At 42.0% G+C, this 22,146-nt stretch overlaps 1 protein-coding gene and 1 pseudogene across 13 annotated transcripts in view; one reads left to right on the plus strand and one right to left on the minus strand.

Annotated features, from left to right (window-relative positions):
• Positions 1-22,146, minus strand: part of TLL2 (tolloid like 2) — a 147,592-nt gene that overhangs the window by 65,469 nt on the left and 59,977 nt on the right. For 6 of the 13 annotated variants that reach the window (XM_048946756.1, XM_048946754.1, XM_048946755.1 and 3 more), the window contains 12 exons: positions 19,101-19,216; positions 17,510-17,612; positions 14,101-14,217; positions 9,922-10,067; positions 8,841-9,036; positions 7,340-7,465; positions 5,822-5,982; positions 4,932-5,112; positions 3,260-3,385; positions 2,250-2,377; positions 1,943-2,156; positions 704-954 (listed from right to left, as the gene is read on the minus strand). In XM_048946756.1, coding sequence (XP_048802713.1) covers positions 704-954; positions 1,943-2,156; positions 2,250-2,377; positions 3,260-3,385; positions 4,932-5,112; positions 5,822-5,982; positions 7,340-7,465; positions 8,841-9,036; positions 9,922-10,067; positions 14,101-14,217; positions 17,510-17,612; positions 19,101-19,216 — 1,865 coding nt within the window. The other 7 variants (XR_007377375.1, XR_007377373.1, XR_007377374.1 and 4 more) reach the window with 2 other exon arrangements.
• LOC125694075 (fas apoptotic inhibitory molecule 1-like) lies at positions 12,821-13,381 on the plus strand (annotated as a pseudogene).

Genomic DNA, 22,146 nt, shown 5'->3' on the forward strand with positions numbered 1-22,146 from the left:
CCCCTGAAACTTTCCCTACCATTCTCCATTTGTCAGCATGCAGATAGGTGATTACTATCCCACTATTCTTAGCTTCTTCACACCAATCTGCTATACCTTGGTCAGTTTTCCAGACCATTTCCCCAGTTTGCATAGACTGTCCTGACACATGCTACCTGGCTGTTTCTCTTTAAATCCAATAAGCACTTTCTCTATTTCATTGTTCAAGTACCACTACTGCTCATACTAACAGAGTCACATCTGCTAATCAGGACTTAGATAACAATTTAGGAAACAAGACACCATCCTGGAGTCAACTAACGGCTTCATCCTTCATCCTCTCCTGACCATGACTGGAAATGTGACTTGGCTTCAGGAAGGAAGTAACTAAGGCTTAAACCAGATTTTGGAAGCAGTTTCTCATATTCACACAATGATTTTGCATCTGGGCTAGGGCACAGCATTGCAGCAGTCCCATGTTGACGCATAAAGCCCAGGGCTGAAAACAGAAAGTCAGCTATGAAAGTCAGTTGTTTTTTAGACCAAATTCGCATAGTAGATAAAATGACTGATCTGTAGGAAGAGGGGAAGCAGCAAGACTCAGATGCACAAGACATTCTCATCACCAATTTGTGACAGATATTCCTCTCCAAAAACATGAAATGAGAGCACCCTTCTTTCCCACCTCCGATAACCCTGTGAAATCCTTGCCACCATGGCTTACCCCAGAGCCACAGAAGCGTCCAAGGCGGGGTGCGGTGCTGTCATAACCATCGTAGATCTCCATGTAGTCATATCCACAGTCAGCCTCCTCCTCGATCTCAAATGTCTGGAATATCAGCTCCACCCCATAACCATCTTCTGCTACAATCACCCAGTCACAGTTGGCTTGCCCTGGGTAGTTGTTGTCCCCAAACTGAGCATGGGAATACAGCTCCTTAGTTTGTACTTCAGCCTTTAAGAGCCCACCACACACTGAAGGAAGAAAAGGGCACAAAACACAGTCTCCTCAAAGGCCCTACCTCACAAAAGATTTGCCATCCCACTTTTGGGCTGTCTGTGGGAAAAGACGACCTTCAGTTTGAAGTACATATAACAGCAGCGAAGGTTACTAACCACTGCATCTAACTAGCATAAGAGTGAATTCTTCAGTCATCCATGAATCCAGTGACCCACATAGTGTAGAAAAGCCTGGTTCTTTTGGTGCAAAACATGGAGAGAAAGAAGTGACCAGTTAATGTTGGCCAGAAGAAAAGATATTTTATAGAACAGCAACGTAATGTCTTTTGTTAATGTGTTCTTTGAACTTGTCCTGTAGCTGAAATTGTGACCCCAAATATCTTGCCAACAGTAAGCTGAAGCATATTAAAAACCTGGACTCCAAAATAATCTGCCCACACGTTGCACCTAAGATAGTTCAGTGCAAGTACTTTGGTGGTTTTTCTGCAGCTAACGAGGAATAAGTAGTGCTGCTCAAGGTCTGCTTCATCTACAGTGACAAAGATTTCAGAAAAGAATGTTGGTACAACACATCCACCGCTGCGTTGCTACAAATATAATCCTGCTGTGTATGCTCACAACACATCTTTGCTTCCACCATAACCAATCTAGTATGAGCTCATTGTGGTGGGCCATTATATCTGAAAGGCATCCCTTGCTAGGCTAAGTTGTATCCACTCTTTTTCTGAGAACTGATGGGGAACAGAAGAGGTTGTCACTTGACCAAGCATCTCCTATTTAAACAGCAGAAGGTGAGTAGGAACATCTGACATCAGTAAGCTTCTCAGCTAGCATATACGGTATGTTGTCAACAATGGGAGATGGTTAGCACAGTTTCCAAACAGAAAAATCTCAGGGTAAAGTCACCTGCAGAGAAGTGTATCTAAAATCTTGACTGGTAAACAATGCAGTGAGATTTGATGGCATCTCATCATACTGGTATATTTGCAGGGAATCAGCTTACCTGTGCTATGTTTTGCCTGAAAACCTTTTCTTTGCACGGAAGCGTCAGAGTAAAACCTAAGGAACATCTTGTTGGTAGAAGCTACCACAGGGTCTGGTTTCTTGCTGCCACAGAAGCAGCCAAGTATGGGTGACTTGCTGTTGGGCCCATCATACATTTCCAAGTGATCATAGGCACATTCTTGGTGCTGTTCAATCTCAAACTCATTAAAAGTCTACAGTAAAAATAAAAATAAGGAAAATTAAGAAGGACGCTTATAAATCTGAGAATGCTTCTCCCCTGGCACTCCCATTTGCTGGTTACTCACTACTTTCACTCGGTGGCCAGGTGTTGCAGAGATATTCCAGGTGCACTCTTTCCGGCTAGGGTACTTGTCAGGCCAGTTTGGACTGCTCATCATTCCCTCTGCACTGCTCAGTTTATGCTCACAACCAGCTTGAGAGAGACCGTACGACAGAGGCATCAAGGAGAGTCTCATACACTAATTTGCATCACTGAAATAGCCTACAAACCTCTCTCCCCCCATTGAGACCCTAGCTATGGCAAAAACATGGTAGGCTTCAGTCACGAATAAGGTCTTTTAGGATTACTACTTAGTTCTGGTGGGTTTGTCCCTAAAAAGGCCTATACTTTTGGCATTCCTAGATGCAGCCAGACTAGCTGGCTGAATTAACTGATCAGCTGGTGACAGACTATCTTATCTTCCTGGACCTCATTAACCTCAGTCTCCTCACTGTCAGATGTACTCTCCTGCTCCTCCAGCTCATCTGCCCTGCTCTCAGTGGCATGTGTTCCAACCCCACCACCATGTTGACTTCAGTGCTATCTCAGCCTTGAGCTATTTTGTTTTGCTGACTGGAAAAAGTGAATCACAGAACGATCAGGCAAGTAACAGAGGCTGTTCAGTGGAAGGCCTCAGCAGTGTCAACTAAGGGGTGGGCATGCACCAAAAAAAAGTATATTTGGCATCAGCAAAGTGTTGTACCAGGTCAGCCTCTCTCTTCTGACCCAATCCAAGCCTTAAATGAAGTGACTAGTCTGGTGGTAACATCCCATAACTGCTTCTTTCATTTCTTGCCTCTAACCTGTCCGTCCCCATGGACATATAAAGGGCCAGACTGGGAAATCGATCCAGCCAAAACCGAGTTCTTGAGACCTCTTATTGCTTTTACTAGATAGTTCTTCAGCTACCTGGGACATTTTCAATGTCCCAGACTGATAAGTACAAACTTTTCCAATATAGGGCAGGAAGCACTCTGGCTCAGATAGTGTCTGTGGGAGCTCATCTTTCCTGAATGCACGGAACAGAGGGCTTACCTTCTTTACAGTCATGGTTATTTTCATGCAGCTTGAAGCCATTTCTGCACTGGCATACGTAGCTCCCAAAGGTGTTGATACATTCATGCTGGCAGCCACCATTGTCTTTGGAACATTCATCCTTGTCTGGGCAAGAGCAACAAACACTGAGTTGTCAGTGAGAAACAAACTACTGCAGTCGCAAGCAGCGAGTCCTATATCCAAACTGGCAGATACCACCACACACCTCCAGCTTCTGTTGCTGGATTAGTCCAATCCCTTTTTAGTCCGGATACCATTTTCTGCAGTTGTCTTTCAATCCATAAGATGCACCACAAAAGTGCTTTATTATATAATGCAAGTTTTGAACAGCTGAAGACTCCTTGTCAAAAAGAAATCTATAGCAACACCTTATTTTAAAATATGGTCCAGGAAAAGAATCACACAAATTCACTAGACTAAGCAAAAATCTACTTGACGATCTTATATTTTCAAATTCATATATGCTCTGATAAGCCTCTGTCTGTAAACTGCTTTGACCAAGAAAGGCATCTGAGGTAGGAGCTGTACTCTGAAGCTGAAATATGCCCTAAATATTTACTCCTGTGTATTCAGTACCGTGCTAAGGCCACAGACAGCCTGCCTCTTTCACCCTTACTGCACAAGTGACCCATACAGGGTTCAGAGAAAAGGGAAAATAAAAGACACCTCTGTCCCACCTTTCTCATAAGAAAATCCATGAGATTCACCTCAGATTCACCACCCAGAAAACCTCACGGTCACAGTACAAGCAATGAAAGGATCCAGCAGGAAAAGTGGAAGGCTTTTTTTTTTAGTGTCCTCTCACTACATAGAGTCCATGTGACAAACTGCTCCAACTGAAGAAAAAAAAACACACAACCACGGAATTTTACCTGCCTCTACTGCTCTTCACAGACATTCCTAAATCTCAATGTTCTGAATTCTGCTCCCAGTTTCCAGTCCAACTTAATTTATAAGCAGCTTATTTCCAATTTTTCTTCTGACCACCCTGGACCTCATTATGCTCACCTGTTTCCTCACTCCCTAACACAGTTCTAGCTAAAACATACGCCACTTTGCCTTTCCTTCCTTGTTGAATTCAATAAACCACTCCTCAGCCCTGATTCCACTCTGCAGTGGTCTAACACAAGGTCATTTTGCTTGATCGTTCTCTTTGAAAATATTAATACTCTTCGGCCTCCATTGAAAACAGAGCATGGATCTAAATGCCCACTTTCATACAATGCACAGTTATTCTCCAAAGCTAACAAGGTTCAGAAACCAAGAGATACAAAGAATTCAGAACTTCCACTGGTATGTACAGTGCTGATGGGAAGGATCACTGTATAGAAAATTTTTAGAAATGTTCTAACTCTTCTAGTTTCAGAGAAAAAAAAGCTATTCTTGACTCCAGGGACAGAAAGAAGTTCCAGGACCAAGTTCCCCATTGCTTTCCATTGTGCAGGGACTGGAGGCGCTGATGAAATCTATGCACTTCGCTGATATCAAATTGTGAAACTGGACCATACATTGCACTGAGAAAAGATGAAAGATGACAACACAGAGCAACCATTCTTTTTAGATGCATCTATGTCAAACTCTGCCTAATTTAGAGGAGATTAAAGACAATTCACCAAAAATGAGAGGTTAAATCAGAGAACCAGCTACATACCAGAGAAGAAGTGGATTTTGAATCCTTTCTTAGATACTGTGTTATCTGATTTGAATTCCAGTCTCATGTTGTTGCCATATGATGTGATTACTTCGGGTTTCTCTGAGCCACAGAATTTGCCATGCAGCTTGGAGTCAGTAGCCAGCCCACTACGAACCTCAACAAAGTCATATTTACAGACCTGCCAAGAGAGGAGGCAGTGGATTTAGAGAAGACCATTCCAGAGGGGGGACAGAGACTTGACTGATAGGGAAAGGAAATGCCAGTATGCTCCCAGTTTCTTCAGATTCTCTCTTGTGAATGTACTCATCCCCTTCCCTTGCTATTCTAAACTTACAGCATCTGTGCTTTTATCAGAATAGCAGCATTTCCATTTACTTTATCCAAAATAATGACTCCCACCTTATCAGGTGCATGACAGCACTGAAGGATCTTCAGCAGCCAGCTGAATTAAGGAAGAGCCACTTACAGTGAAAGAAGTGAAATGCTTCATTTAAAATCCATCCTGTCTTTGGTAGGGCAGAGAACAGACTCTTATCCTGTCTATTTTCTTTACCCTTGATGAACTCTAATTGTATGTCATTTCCAATTATCTTCCTACAAAGGCAGCCCTGGGGAAGCATAGGATGGGACACCTATTAGGGATGGAGAACATCTACAGTTTTGTAAAGCCAGTAGAGGAAAGATGCCCATTTATAACAGAACAGCTTGAATCCTTCACTCCATAGAGAAGATAAACAGTCATTGCCATTAGCTTATTATATCAAGGGTGAGGAAACAACCAGAAGCACCACCAGCAAGATAGTCTCCTCATCCTTGTACCCAAAGGATTTTGGTACAGAATTCCAAATTAGCCAATAATCACACAGATGCAGGGACTGGTTACATACATCATTGCCTTCTAGATCAAACACTTCAAACTGCAGAGAGATCCGGTACTGGGCTGGAGCTACCACCTGCCAGACGCAGTTTTTGTTAGTAGGATATTCCTTTGGCCATCCAGGGCTAGTAATGGTCCCATTGAGCTTGGTGATGAAGCCCCCACAGGCAGCTGGAGAGGCAATAAATGAACACAAGTTTTACTGGGTTCTCTTCAGATACAGAAATTTGTCACCCTGTTATCTGGGAAATGAATCAGACCCTGGTTGATGGCACACTTCAAATTCCAGCCTCTAGGGCTGGTTTAAAATGCTGGGAATTGCAGAGAAGACAGAACTTCACCTGCTGTAAATCACCAGTGAAATGCAGCCAGGCTACAAACCCCAGAAGCTGCTTAAACTGCCAAAGATTGATCTCAATTCTACTCTACAGCCTTAGAGTTACTACGGTCCTGTTGACTTAATATGCACAATACAATTGTAAACGTCAGCTTGGTAAATTCACCCACACTCAGTTTATTAACCTTATAATTTCAAATTTAACATGTAGACTGCACTTTCACTATGGAAAATGCAAGGCAAAGCCAGGGACTTAGCTTTACTTCCTCGTTTCCTTTAAAAATTCAGGACATCTCAGCTCCACTCTTTTGAAAGAGGACATGGTTTTGCCTTAGAGAAATCAAGCTTGGTTTGCTCTTCTGGTGCAAGATTCTACTTGCAACAAAACATTTTTTTCTTGTTATTTCTTTGAAATAATGAGACCCTGCCAGAACATCAAAATCCACAGGGGACAGCTTCAATGCAAAAAAAAGTGCAACAGGTGTGTTTATTAACTTAAGTGTCTTATAGACTTGTTACAGTAGAGTTATACAAAACCAAGCATTTTGTTGAACCTAATAAAACAAACAAGAAGTGCACAAAGCATTTGGATTTTCACCCAAACTTCCCAAACCATTTGCTTATTACATTTAGCACTTCACTAGTTTTAGGGGAGACAGAACTTCATCTGAGGGACAACACAGCATTGCATTCCACTCCAGAGTGAGCACGGCTGTCTGGGGTGGGGCAGGCTATTTGCCCACACAGAATACTGACAGAAACAGTTTCTGTTGAAGAAGTGCTTTTTCCCCCCATAACTGGAAATTAGAATTGACTCCTCAGTACAGACAAAGCCTGTTTTGCATGCAAAACATTGATGTCAGTCTACAGTAGAAATATCTTATTAAAAAAAAATAAGCCTTGGATTGAAATTCTTCTGGGCCGCTATCAGGTTCCAACATTCCTCCCGCCACCAGTGCAAAATCTGGTCTGAACAAGGATCCTTGGCCACAACAGTAGAGAATAAGGATGCCTTCTGTCTTTCACCCCAAACTTTTCAATTGAACATGTTGACAATTTACAGGGATGTGACGGGGGAACAGATAAAAAGAAATGGAGAGGAAAGGAGTATTGTCTCCAAGCCTGTTCATTTCCACTGTTAGTTGCAGTACCAACCTGATAGGTAGATGCCTCAATCTGCACATTACCCACCTTCACAGCTCTTTTTATCAGCTGCCAACTCATAACCAGGCTCACAGGTGCATTTGTAGCTGCCCAGCGTGTTCTCACAGTGTTGCTCACATCCACCATTGTCTGGCTGAGAACATTCATCCATTTCTATCAAGAAGAAACCAGAACAAGTCACACTTTCCCAACCAGCCAAATCCCCTTTACAAGGTCCCTTGTAAAGACTTCAATATATTCTCATTTGCCAATTGGTTTTGGGTTTGTTTGCTTTGTTTCGATTCCTCATGCTCGAGTGACGTGAGCTACCAGAAACCAGCCCATTATGGTGCCCACATGCATGGAGCTGTGGGAGGCCATACCATGCTGAACGGGGAGCAGCAACATAGTTGGGAGTGCATGAAATAGTTGTTCGTTTTCAGGAACACATTAGTTTCTATCCCAGATTTTGTAGTCAGGTTCTCAACCTTAACAACCTGAGCTGACAATTTAATATACAGATGGCCAGATTTACTCTTCTCACTCCTGATTCCACGTACAGCCCTTACTGGAACATTTTACTAATATTCTTATGGTAGTGCTAGTCACTGGAAGACATTCCTGGCACAATCAGCCTGAACTCCTGAAAGAAGCCAATGTGAGGAAGAACCAGCTACATTTTGTATCCATGTGGAACTGTGAATTTTGTAACAGGCAATCTAGGTACTGTGAGAATTGTCCAGGAAACGGGATGAAAAAATTCACAGTATTTGCCAGCAATCTGGTAATCAGTTTTGATGCAGGGCACAAGTAGAAATAAAGGACTAATCCAAATATTGGAGCTGTATCTATTGGGTTCAATGACAGTTGTAAAGAAGTAGAAGAAACTTTGACTACCTCAAAGCAACTCAGTAATGTATTTTCCCAAGAGGTTAGATGTTTGGCTCCTGCCTCTATCAAGCCAGGATGCTGGTGAAGAACCATGGCTTGGGTCCAGCTCTTAAAAAAAAATGCCTTCATATCTTCCTGAAGAAGATTTCAGTATATGAACACATTTGTCTCCAAAAGCATTCTGGAATTTTCTCTGAAATTCTACTTAGATTGCAAATCACTTCCTCTCCAAAAGTTTTCTTTTGGGGGATAGAACTTAAACAGAGAGGTTTTTGGTTGTGTGTTTATTTGTTTGTTTTTTTTTATACCACTCTTTGTACAGTAGTATACCTTCTTTGCAAATATCAGTATCCCTGGTGCAGATAAATGCAGTTCAAAATCCATCTCACTGTGATACAAAATGTGTTAGGGTCTGCACTAGTAATGGCATGTAAAATCTAATATTTTTTTGATGTAGATTCTGTCTTAACCAGTGCTGTTCATGACTCAGCAACAAACTCTTCTGCAGTTTTAAAGTAAAACATGTATAGACTTAATATTGGCAGACAAGTCTAACCGCTTTTAACTAGAAGTAGATGCAATGGTAACTTCACTTTGTCAGTAAGTTATTGGATAAGCATTTCCTAAGTTTGACCTTGAGAGGTACCAGATCACATACCTTTGAAGAAATTTGCTGCAAAGCCTGCTTTACTGATGGTTGCATCAGATGCAAACTTCATCCATATCTTATTGGAACTGGATTTAATATCTTCTGGTTTCTCATAGCCACAGAACTGACCAATCAGTGGGCTGTTTTCAGTGAGGCCATCTCGGATCTCCAGGTAGTCATAAGAACATGTATCATGCCACTCAATCTGCAAATGGGAAAGGGTGGGCCTGTAAATTGTCGGCATGAGCACTCTGAACCAGGCTAGCTACCTAGTTATGCTTTGGCCAGCAGTCAGCTTCAAAAAGAGCATCCTAAGAAACTGGTCACAACTAAGTTCTTGCTTCATAGCTGCTGTCGCTCCTGCAGCGGGAATCACATTCAAACATGCTCAGATTTCAGTTTATTTCTATTTCATGGCTACTTTCCAATGAAACTTAGTCTCTGATCTTTCCATGATAAATTGCTCTTCTATGAGAAGCTGTAAGCATAGGCTCAAGAAATAGCCTTGGGTTTGCTGTCAGGAAAGTAATGGTACCTGCCCTTTCCTGGACAAGTGCAGCAAGTGTGCATAAGCCAGAAGAATTAATTAGCTAGATAGGATTTATGTAAAAACTGAGGTCCTATCAGCAGTCTGTGACTTATACAATATATCACTGGGCACCTACCTAAGAGTGAATGCCATCCTATAACCAATAGTAAACTTTCTGAACTTTTCATGATCTACCATCTGAAAATGTGATATCTATTTTGACAGCCACAAACATGCTGAAATCTGCAGAAGTACCAGCAGCACCAGCACGGAGCTGTTTGCTTGGCTTGTGACCATCAATTTTATTTGACTGGAGTGAAATCTTAAGGACTCATGAGTCCCTTACTTAACATTCACAGTTTTTTGTGCATTCTAGTTCTTCCTAATTTTTAAATTCATTGAAAATTTAAAAGTTGGCTTTGAAATCTCTGAGCAAACTTCTGGTGAGGAGAGATGAAAAGTTTGTTTGTTTTGAATATAATTATTTACACCTTTTTCATTTTAAAGGATCTACAGAGCTGAAACAATACCTGTTCAAGTGCTTGCAAAGACATTTCTCACCTCAAATGCTTGGAATGAGATCCCTATGTGATAGCCCTCAGAAACTGTGATCTTCCAGATGCATTCTTTGGAAGGTCTGTAGTCATCTGGATAATTAGGAGACTGGATCTGGCCAGCATCTTTGCGAATTTCTCCACCACAAATAGCTTCATAAAGAAACATGCAACAAAACCATGTGATTGTAAGCTTTTTCTTAGGTAAAAAAAAAAAAAAAAAAACAACAAAAAACTCCATACATAGCCTTCTTCCCCATTCAAATCTGCATCAATAGTACTTGTTCCACAAAAGCAACACACGTCATGGAAGGTTTTCCAAAATCCAATGTTTCATCTTTGAAAGTGTCTCCCATCTTGCTGTAAAACCTCTTTACAGAGTGAACTCACTGGGGCATAGAAATGCTGTGGATTTGTGTGTTTCACACTCCAGGTCACCTCCATAACTGCTTAACCCTTGCAGACAGCAATAAGGACCAAGAAAAGAAGGGAAGAAAAAAATCCAAACAAAAAGCTGCAGATGTAATCCAGCCACGAGATGGCGATATTAACAAGCATAAGCTGAACTGTTCATCGAGCAACACTCAAGAGGCCATTCTGGTGCACGCATGAAGAAGCAAAAGCTCTGGGGAGACCATGCTACCGCCTTCCAGTACTTGAGGGGAGCTTGTAGGCAGGAGGGGGGATTGACTTCTTACATGGTTCAGTAGCAACAGGACAAGGTGGAATGGCTTTAAATAAGGTGAGGGGAGATTTGGATTAGATGAAGAAATTCTTTAGTCAGAGGGTGTTCAAGGCTAGGTTGATGGCACCCAGGGCAGCCTGATCTGGTGTGTGGCAGCCCTGACAAAGGTGGGGGTTGGAACTAGATGATATTTAACATTCTTTCCAAACTATACCATTCTGTGATTCTATGACCTTCCAGGGAACCTCCCTATCAAACAAAAAGAGGATTAAAAGAGCAGAGAATTGACAAGTCTTATTATTTTTTAATAGCCATAAAACAGACAGCAAACAATATTCTCTCTACCCATTGCAATAGCTCCCATTAAATTTCAGTTGAGTGTTTAACTACATAGGAAGAGTTTTACTGCTAAATGGATGAGACTGTTGACATAGCCTGAGCAATGTACAGAAATGATAAATTCTGGGCTGCTAGCAGTGTTTTAAAGCAAAGCCACCAGCATCTTCTTCATCTTGAATCTCTTGAAAGGAATAATGTAGACACTTTCACTACATTATGTGATTTACCAAAAAATAATTCTGTTATGTGGCTACATGCTTCTACATCTTTCCTCCCATCTATTTAAAACTTTAAAGTCAAGAACTGGAGGAAACCAACCCAAAAGTCAGTCCTCACCCATACAGCTCCCAGTGAAGTTTGAATGCACAAAAGTTTACCTGTGCTCTCAGCAAAGCAGTCTGAAGACCCACTTTTGCTTTTCAAAATGTGAGGGAGAAGATTTCAAAAGAAGAAAGAGGAACTAAGAGAAACACAGAACTTCTGGACAAAAATTAACAGAAAGTTAGAGAATTCAGGGCAGCCTCCCTTGGAAATAAAAATTACACGTACTGTCTAAACACAGAAGTCACAAATCATCTGAGTAAACTACATTACAATGGAGGAAATAAATGAGATACTACATGCAGTTGAATCAGTGGGAAATTCTTATTAAGGATGATTTTTTAACTCTCTCCAATTTCAGCAAATAAAGTATTTGGAGAGATGCTAACAATCTTATTACCCATCCTTTTAACAAGACAAGAATGAGCTAAGAAAAGAATTAAGAAATGGGCCATCAGTGATACAAACTGGCTTCCACCACTCATACTCTGTACTTGCTTTCAGGCTTAGCAACAGATTTCCTACCTTTTCAAAGGGAAATTGCTTACATGAAAAAATTACGTAAAAACTGGCGCCTTGAAAAGTGCTTATGCTAACAGCAAGAGGGTAAATATGACTAATCAGAGGAACGCAAAGTACAACTAGATGCACACTGCACTTTTGCTTGCTCTCCTCAGATTTCACATGAAGTAAGCATTGCTCCTCTTTACTGGACCAACCTGTAGGGGTCATTTATTCATTAACAAGAAACAGGAAAAATTATCCAGAGAAACAACCCTTTTTTTTTTCGACCCTTGGGATGTAGTTAATATTAAAAAAATCTTTCAGTGTAATTTTTCAATATAAAACAAGATATCATATTAATACATTATGATGAAGAACAGAGATGTAGTTTCCTAAGAACAGTCCTACCCTTGCTTTTTGTCCTTTAAAAAATTAGAACAGATATGGTGGGCTATTCTCCACTGGTAAGAACTGACTAGTCCACAAAAGCAATAGGTCAAAATAAAACAGTCTATTAGGAACTCACTATTCTGGTTAGTGCAAATTCCCACAAACTACCACAAAAGGGGTGTTACAAACCACATGGTGCTGCAACAGCTGCTTCTCAGGAGAAATGTTAAAAAAATCTGGCAAGCTACTTTCATCTCTGGGATAGCAGATCCTGCAGAAATCAGATATTTCTCCTGTGCAAAAGCTCCACACGATTGTGAAATCCTCATACGCTTTACTTGCACTTCCCCAACAGTCCTGCATTTTCTTTGCCTCCTTCTGTTAGTATCATTATTCACGAGTATACTGGACACTCAGCACTGGATTTTCAAAGCCATGCTTGTTCCTGTGGCTACTGAAACATGATGCATCATCAGGACAGTTATATTTAAACTCATGGCTGATTCTTCCAAGAAAATGCCTGTTGTCCAGAGAACAATGAAGGCCTTTACATATTTTAAAATCTTTACTGTCAAAAATAAGTGTATGTGGAAAAGGAATGTTACTGATTTTGAGGCTCAAAACAGCAACAGGGAGGAGAGCCCTGTGGAAGTATTGGTGCAGCCACTTACAGAAGATGACAGATTTGGTGGCTGTTTGGGAAATAGCTTTAAGCGATCGTATTCATAAGATTGAATTTGAACATGGGTCCACTTCAAGAAAATGTATCGTCTATGTTGATAGAAAGGAAGAGATGCAAAAAGATTGGATGTTTAAATTAGTAGGTAAAAAAACATTTACTGTTAGAGCATTTCAAAACAAAAGCTACTGTTAGTATTGATGCGGTCAGTGGCTTTGCACATGAATATACTTTGGAGATCAATGTAAAAATGCCCCAAGAAATATATGGAGAACAGGTCAGAACCTACGAGTATTTGAGTAATGAGTGTGGGTGTTACAGACTACAGAGCTGTTCTGGAAAAGAACACTACAGATGTGCAGTGTAATGGTGAAAAAAATAATAGTGAGAACAGCAGGTGAACTTGTAGCAAATAGGAGTGAAACTCACTTCAGTGGTTGGTAACCACAGCTATTGCATTAATGCTGTGTCAGTAATAGGAAACGAAAGGAAATAATTATTCATAGTCGAATTGTGGACAACAGAGACATCCCAGAGGCTTTAGATTAGCCTGCACTGTTATAGGACTAAGATCAGGAATTTTCAGTTACTGCAGTAACTATTTTTAAAGAGAGGCATTTGTAGAACATCCTCAACAAAACAGTTCAACCTTCAGCTAGCTCTGAAGTGGTCAGGCAGTTGGACTTGCTTATTTCTATAGGTGCCTCCTAAGTGAACTACTTGATGAGATTCACTAATGATTTTGGTAGCATTCTCCTCTAAAACTGTCTCAGCATCCCACTGTCACAGAAGTTTCCAAAGTACCTGGATCTGCAGAAAATCTGCCATGCTAATTTCTAATATTCTGTAAGTAAAACACACAAGAAACCAAAGAGCAGCCTCTGCATTTAAGAAAGAAGAAACACCTGCATTAAGCAATATAAAAGATCTGAAACAGAACTTTGTTAAATTACTAGAAGCAACACCTGCTATACAGAACACTGCTGCTTGCAGGGGTGGGTCAGTGCAAACAGAACCCTGGCCTATGACTGGAAGCCATTGCTCTGTGCTGCCATTCTATTCCTCAAAAGGAATTATGATAATCCAGTTAGAAGAGCCATATCTTACCTGCTGCAACAACCCACAAATTCTGCTGATCCCCATGAAAGCGTGAGCGGGTGCTGTGTCTAACTAAATGGTGAAGCAGAAGTCCTACTGATCCCGTAAATCCTTGTGCCCTGTTTTGACTGCTCCGTGCAATGCAATACACTACTAACTAAAGGCTGTACCTTCATAGACCACAAAGAAGCCTTTGCCCAGGATGTTACTGCTGCTCCGGAACTCGATCCACAGCCTGCTGTCCGTGGAGATTACTGGTTCAGGGATCTTGTCACCACAAAATCTACCTAGAAGGCAGGAAAAAGATGATCAAGATCTCCAGGCAGTACAGCCACTGGTAGCGGGCACCTGTGGTTCCAGGAAGCAAAGACAGTCTGTGGTTAAAGGAGCAGTGCTTGTATAAGACACCCTTTCACTTCCACCACTCATGTTTCTGAATTTCTCTCTCCCCCCACATTAATATGTATTCTCTTCAATTATTAAATTGAAGAATTCTGCAGGGAGCAGAATTCAGTTATTATGGACACAACCTCTGCTGCCTCAGTAAATTCAGAGGGGTTCCTGTTTTGACTCACATGACTGGACAAAGGAGCTGATAGAGGAGAACTATCCACCATCCTTTTGGAGATGGGACATAAAGGATCTGTCCTTCCTACCTACTAAGCCTCAGAAATTCCTATACAAGTCAAATGGAAGGTGGGATGTAACCATACTGAAAAGAGGATTTTGCAGATCTCCCACAGCACCAACACAGCTCATCCTGTTGCTAGTACTAAAAATCCCTTATCCTCTGATCTTATTCCTAGCAAACCTCCTTCTGGTTAAACCTTTGCAACCATCCAGTCTCTTTCACTCTGTAGATTTGTGACCAAGTGCCCTTTTTGCTCTCTGGTGTTCATCAGCATTGGTAAATACCTGAATCTTGCCAGCAATGGAGAATCCTGGAACAGAGCAGCTGCAGAAGGCATCTGCCAGAGCAGCCTGAACAACCTCAACAACCCTAAAATTGTTCTAGTGTTTCTCTACCTGTCCCAGACAGAGGCTCCTCAGGGTAACAGAGCAAAAACTGGCGTCTCGTCCAACTGAATCCCTAAGTCGAATTTAACAGAAGCAGAGAGCAGTTATTCAGAAGTTCAGTCACAGCAGTGGTGACAGGGAACCTGATCCTGGCCTTATGAAACTAGAGAATGGCTTCTTTGAACATCCTTGTCTAAGTGAAAACCTGGGTAATTGCTAACTGACAGAACAGTAACTTAGTTCCCATTAGCAGGCTGCATTAAGTGCTCTCTGCACTGAAGAAGGAAACAGATCATTTGAGTCCTGTTTACTGGTGGACAGAGAAGGCTGCTGCTTTCCTACATACAAAGGGCAGAGTGGTTGACATGAATTCTATGCATTAAAAGCCAAGATGTCCCCTGTGTAGTCATCTGCCTACAATCAGATGGTTGTCACTTTTGGCTCTGCCTACCCTATCTTCACTACTTGGCAGCCTCAGAATGCCCATGGCCTTCAAGGATGTGAGTGTTCTGCCCCTGTGATAGGCAGTAAAGGGAAATAAGAATGCATGGAAAGTGAGTCATGGCAGTTTCATCACCAACTTCAGTGGCAGTTTCATCACCAATTTTTTTTCCCCTTGTAGAGTACTTCATTCAATTATTAGTCCAGACACAAGCTGTATTTGGCAATTCTATCCTTAGCCTGTGTACCAAAGCTACCCAGCACTGTTTGGGCAGTGTGACACAGGCATACGGCATAACATACATACAGCATAATTGTATCTCCCATCTGTGCTACCAAAAAGAATACTAACAAACAGCATCAGTGCTGCAAAACTCTTTCCTCTAGGGTCACTGAGCAACTGCCTCCTGGATTTAGACTTGCAGTTTGACAAGGGTGTCAAGGAGAGGAAACAGATGAGGAACTAGAATGAGCAAACTCCTCAGAGTGTGATAAAGGGCCCATTCATAAAATGTTATACATTTAAAGGCAAGGTTTTCACCCTGGGAAAATATGCAGTGCACATGTATTATTTTTTTTTCCCCTCTGCAAGAAGTCCACGCTTTCACAATTCACATTAATCCCTCTCCCCACCCCCTGCTGAATTGCCGTCTGTTTGCCTCTGCTGAGCTAATTTCATGGGCTCAGCCCCTTGCAGGAGCCTCTTCAACCAGTGTCTCATTCCAGATGGAAACACTCACAAGTCTACCTGCATGAAAGTGAAAGGAAGGTGGCTCGGCTTCTGAAATACCTTCAAATTACTTGCCAGAAAAAAAATAAGTAACAAGGGCTGAAATTACAGCTACTGGAGCAATGTTACCTGAAGCATGTGTAACAGAAAACAATAATTGCTGCCAACCCCAAAACAGGCAGGAAGTAATAAAAACAGCCGCCAACTCCACACTGAAACACAGGCCCACAGAGACCTGTAGAGAGCAGTACAGTTCCAACCTAAGAGCTTCATCCTGTGTTACAGCTGGAATGTCCCTTGGGCTAAGGTGAACTTGGCACCTAAACTTCCATTGCCTCACTGACCTCACATTAGCCTGGATACATGCTGCAGCCTGGGCACCTCAACTCTAGTGAAACTGGTGGTGGTAGAAGCTGATTGACTTTTAACTTTCAGATGGAAGTAGTCTTTACAATTTTCAGATGTAAAGACACGTGGTCAGAAGACAGGATCTGAGCCAGCAGCAAAGCTGGTAAAAGCAGGTGAGAATTCTGGCTGCCCACTTAGGTGGCAGACAACTTGCAGTTATGACAGCAAGATACAGAGAAATGAATACAGAGAGTACAAAGGGAGAGCTGCACTTTGAGATCTTCGGGAGAAATAGAGCCTTTGCAGAGTTTGATATTCTAGGCATTATCAGTAATCCTTGGGCCCAGAGATAAATTCCCCACTAGAATTACAGAGACTTAAAGTACAGAGTGCTGGGTCCAGAACGGACTACACAGAGAAGCTGTGGGTGCTCCGTCCCTGGAAGTGTTCAAGGCTAGGTTAGATGGGACTATGTGCAACTTGATCCTGTAGAAGATGTACTTACCCATGGCAGAGGGTTGGAGCTAGATGATCTTTAAGGTGCCCTCCAACTCAAACTGTTCTATTACTCTCTGATTTGTATTCTTAAGAAGAAATAAGGTCAGGAGCTTTGGACAGGAACTGCATGTCTTCTTCATTCTTACCGTCTGATAGTTCCATTTAAATCTTATGAAAAACACATCATAAAGCTCCAGAGACCACACACTTCTAATCTCAGCCATGCCTTTCATTCATTTCCCTCTCTGCCTCAGTTCACAAGCTAGGAAATGAAAGGAATAAAGTCTTTGCTACTAGAGGACTGGAGCATTGATCATTTGGTGCACATATAATGTGCTGACATACCTAACATTAATGACCAGTGCTCTGCCTGGACACAGGTTCCTTGCAGGTAAAGAAAGTTTTGTTTTGTTTTGTTTTTTAATGGTGTTGGGATACTTTTTGTTCCTCCCACTCCTTCCCCCCCAAAATAAGCTTTAAAAGCACAAAAAAAAAAAAAATAAAAATAAAAATAAAAAGCAGTTAAAGATGAAGCAGCTTCTCACCTAGTAAGGGAGCCTTCCTCCAGTAGCCATCACGCACCTCCACATAATCATACCAACAAAGCCGGCTTTTAAATAGATCCATTGATGTGAAATTCAACATGATCTGAAAGGACAGACTACACACTTATCCTTGGAATGGGAGCTACTTCAAAATCAAGTCTATTTAATCTCTGCTACAGTGTTGCATAAATGAGTACACATAAAAAAAAAATAGGTGGAGAACAAGTTAGATTTTCAAATTAATTTTTCTCAAAAAAAAAGAAAGGCTTCTCAAGGAATTGTAATTATTCCATACAGTACATGACAGAAGATGGCATTTTACTATACATTTTGTTATTCACACAGTCACTGCTTCACAGTTACTAAAATGCAACTAAAAGCCTCCTTTTAAAAAAAAAGTTAAAAATGGAACACTTAGTTTTAATTAATGTGAATATTATAGAGACACATATTTCCCAAAAATGGAGATGCTTGGGATTTATTCCATTATACAAACATCTCCAGTAAGACATAGCTACTTCTGCTGACAAGTTTCCACATTCTGACACTGCCACTCATACATTGTGTTCAAAGGCTTTCCAGGGCAGATTTCAGCAAGAAAGCGTTATCCCACTGGCATCCTTCCCCTGTAACAAGGATTACATGCTTCGTTCTGGAAGTCACTGGATGGATATTCTCATGGCTTTTTTTTGTCCTTGCAAGATTTAAGCCATGTAATAACTTATATATATTGTTTGCCACAGAATTTTTTCCAAAACCTGGACTGTTCTTGGGACCTTGCAAAGCTCTCCCTGAAGCCAACATCAAGAGCTCAGTACAGTATAGGACCAGGCCTAAAGATGACAGAACTGAGTCCAGAAGCAAGACAACTGCACTTTCCTTTGTTCTTCCAAGTCTCAGTCCTAAGTGTGTCTTCAGGGCGGTCCTCAGCAAAGCTGTTCTGTCAAGAAGCACCCAAGTCAGGCCATGCATTATTGCAGTCCAGTAAGACATGAAAGGCCTGAAGGGCTGGCATAATGGATTAATGACAGATTTTGTTTCCACAGGAAGATCAATAAAACAAAAGGAGCTGAAAAGTGGACAGAGCAGCTGATTGATGCACAGCAGGCCCCAGTGTTTCAAGGCTGGGAGCAGGGTTCTCCTGACAGAGGCATTATGCCCACATGACAGGGACAGGCTACTGATGTCACTCAACTCCTCAGCTCCCTTCTGTCTTGTCGGTATATTTTATCCAACTCATCCGACCAGCACTTGGTTTGAAAGAACACTTCGTCAGCTATCAGCTCGATCTGAGTTAGCAGGTGGCAAGCTGAATAACTGAGGAAACTGTCCAGGCAGGGTGTATCTGTGAAACGAGAAGAGGGATCGGGGATCAACTGACAGCCCAAACCTACAAGAGGATTCTATTCCAGTGTTACCTCTTGTCAGAGCCACTAATTCCTGACCCCCATCTCTGGCAGGACAGACCCCATTCCTGCAGTCCAGGCACGCAGAAGTCAACAGTTGGCAACAGTTAATATTTAGCATCTCAAGCAAAACTCACATAAGGGGAGTGAATAGTACACTTACAGCTAGTCCACGTCTCACCTACCTTCTCTCCTGGGGTCACTGAGATTCTCCAGACACAGTGGGAATATGAGGGATAGCCACTTGGAAAGCCAGGAGCTGAGAAATTCCCTGTGCTGTCCTGCAGAGTTTCTCCACAAGCTGAGAGAGAAGAGGACGTCAGAAAAATCAGCCACAAGAAGTGACTCTCTAAAGGATATTGAGCTCTAACAAAATGTGTGCACATAGCTGCTCCAAGAAGGCTGGTAACTCATACTCTAAGGATGTTCATTCATGGTACTGCCATAAGGTCAGCTGCTGCTGAAGGTGTGATGTGAAATGTTTTAGGATTCCTGGGACAGATTATCAGCACGAGGACACAGAGGAAACAGCTTTTAAAAAGGCACACATCTTCCTTCACCTTCTTTCCACGTGTCAGAACTTTCAAAGTTTCAGTCCTACTGAGGAATATCTTATCCATTAATAAAACAAAAAAACGTTAGTCCACCCCAATTTGCAATCCCACGACTGCTTCCACCAAATCTGTTCACCCTTCTCAGTACTTCTAGTTGACATTCTCTGTAGTTACTCTTTAGTGTCTTGGGTTAGAACTTTGCAAAAAAAGCAGGGCAAGTTCTACTTGCACCACATCTTTGGCTGTCTAGCATCTACGTTGATGTTACACTATGCAAGATAAAATATAAACGCTGCAGCTCATTCTGCTCTACACTTTCATGTTTGTCTCCTGCTGCCATTGATGAAATGTAGATTCCAGTGTTACCTTTAGGAAGTAAACAATTTGCAAACACTCCTTCAGGAAACTACCAAAATGTGGGAAAGCAGCAGCTACTGTAGTTCCTGTTCTGAGCCAGGAGGATCTTGTTGGAACAAGGAATGACCACACATATGTCCAGAGAAGCTGACCAGCTATGTTGCAGAACCACACAAATCAAAAACTTCTATTCTCATCCATCAGAATACTCACTAGACATGTGCAAATACCACTCCCAAAGAGAGGGGACCTTGGCTTGCCTGCTCTCAGGTTGTTTTTCTAATGTCATAACTCACTGACATTATAAAGCTCCCCTCGACCTGCAAATTGGTTTCCTCAGTGATGGTAAGGCAGCTTCCAAAAATCCCTTGTTAAGCAGCAGTGCTTTGAAGGATCTGACAAAACTGAATATCTGGCTCCCTTTCTTATGGGAGTGCCAGGGGATTCTCTGCCTTATACTATCGCATACTCATTAATTTTTTCAGCCATGATCATATTTGATAGGCAGGTTGGAAGTTGGAGGTGAAAAGAGAGCAGTCTCATTCAAAAAGTTTGGTATCTTTAGAAAAGGGAAAGGAGTCATGTAGACCAGAACTTCTTGATTTCCCTGCAGTAATTTGACCCGCAGTTTGGCAGGTCAGACTTGATGAACAATAGGCAGGGGCACAAAAAGGGATTTTTTGCTCAACCAACCAGTTCCTACAGGTGCTCTGGAAGGTAGATCACTACTAGGAATAAGTTGAGGCAGCATTATCTCTGGCAAATTGATTCCTGTCAGGAAAGACAAATGTACTTAAAAGTACTAGAAAGAAGCACCATTGGAAAAAAAAACAAAAACAAAAACCAAACAGGAAAATACATGCATCTGCCCTGAAGGGATGAAGCAAAAAAATGAGAGTTCAAAAACCTCCAAACTGTTCAAACAGTTTTGAGCCCTGAGAAATCCCCTTACCATTATCCAGCCACAAAGAAGCATTGCATGGTAAGTTTTAGTTTCAAAGTATTTTGCAGTAATAACTTATGCCTCCTCCAGACTCTCCCAGCAAGCTTAGCAGGTGAGCAGAGCTGCTGGTGGTAAAAAATGGTGACTTGCATGCACAGGAGAAGAAAAATGGACATTTCCAGGATGCACACACACTTCTCCCTTTTCACATCTTGCAGAGATTTATTGCCTTGTTGTCCATGGCACAGTCTGCTGGGATCTAATTCTTTCTCCCAGGATGCTCCCAGAACTCTCAACCAGGAAAAACATGATATCTCAAAAAAAGCTGAATCCCACAGAATCACAGAAATACCAAGGTTAGAAAAGATCTATAAGATCAACCAGTCCAACCATCCACTTATCACCAGTAGTTCTCCCTAAACCATATTCTTCATCACAAAATCCAAACATTCCTTGAACACCTCCAGGGTCAGCGACTCCAGCACCTCCCTGGGCAGCCCTTCCCACTTTCAGAGAAGTAGTATTTCCTAAAGTGCAGACTAAATCTCTTCCGGCACATCTCGAAGCCATCCCCTCTAGTCCTATCACCAGTTGCACAAGAGAAGAAACGAGACCAACCCTCAGAGCTCACTACAACCTTCTTTCAGGTAGCTATAGAGAGCAATAATATCTCCCCTGAGCCTCCTCTTCTCCAGACTGAACAATCCCAGCTCCTTCAGCCACTCCTCATAAGACCTGTGCTCCAGACCTCTCACCAGCTTTGTCGCCCTTCTTTGAACCCACTCCAGGGCCTCAATGTCTTTCTTGCAGTGAGGGGCCCAAAACTGAACACAGTACTCGAGGTGTGGCCTCACCAGTGCTGAGTACAGGAGGACAATCACTTCCCTGTTCCTGCTGGCAACACCATTTCTGACACGAGTCAGGATGCCATTGGCCTTCTTGGCCACCCGGGCACACTGCTGGCAGCCAAGCATCAATCAGTACCCCCAGGTCCATTTCCTCTACACTGTCTTCCAGCCACTCTGTAGGCATATCAATCATATAATCCCAGGCACATAGGCATATCAATCATATAATCCCTGCATGTAGCAAGCCACTCTTCACCTGATCCTCTGGTATTGCCACTGGGTCAGTACTGACTGGAGTGGCCACCAGCCTAGGATTGTTCTAGGAATGCCGACATCTGGCAAGATATGCCAATCCAAAACTCACAAGGTATACACATGCTTTTTCTCCACTAAAAAAAAAAAAAAAAAACAAAGTTGCCCCTCACAAGATTATAAGGAAACTGCAAAATACACTATATTACCACAATAGCAAATGATAAAGAAGATACCCAGTCAACTGAACCACAGTGAAGGTTTCCCAGCCCAAACT

The sequence above is a fragment of the Lagopus muta genome, chromosome 5 (genome assembly GCF_023343835.1).
Source record: "Lagopus muta isolate bLagMut1 chromosome 5, bLagMut1 primary, whole genome shotgun sequence".
Taxonomy (NCBI): Eukaryota; Metazoa; Chordata; class Aves; order Galliformes; family Phasianidae; genus Lagopus; species Lagopus muta.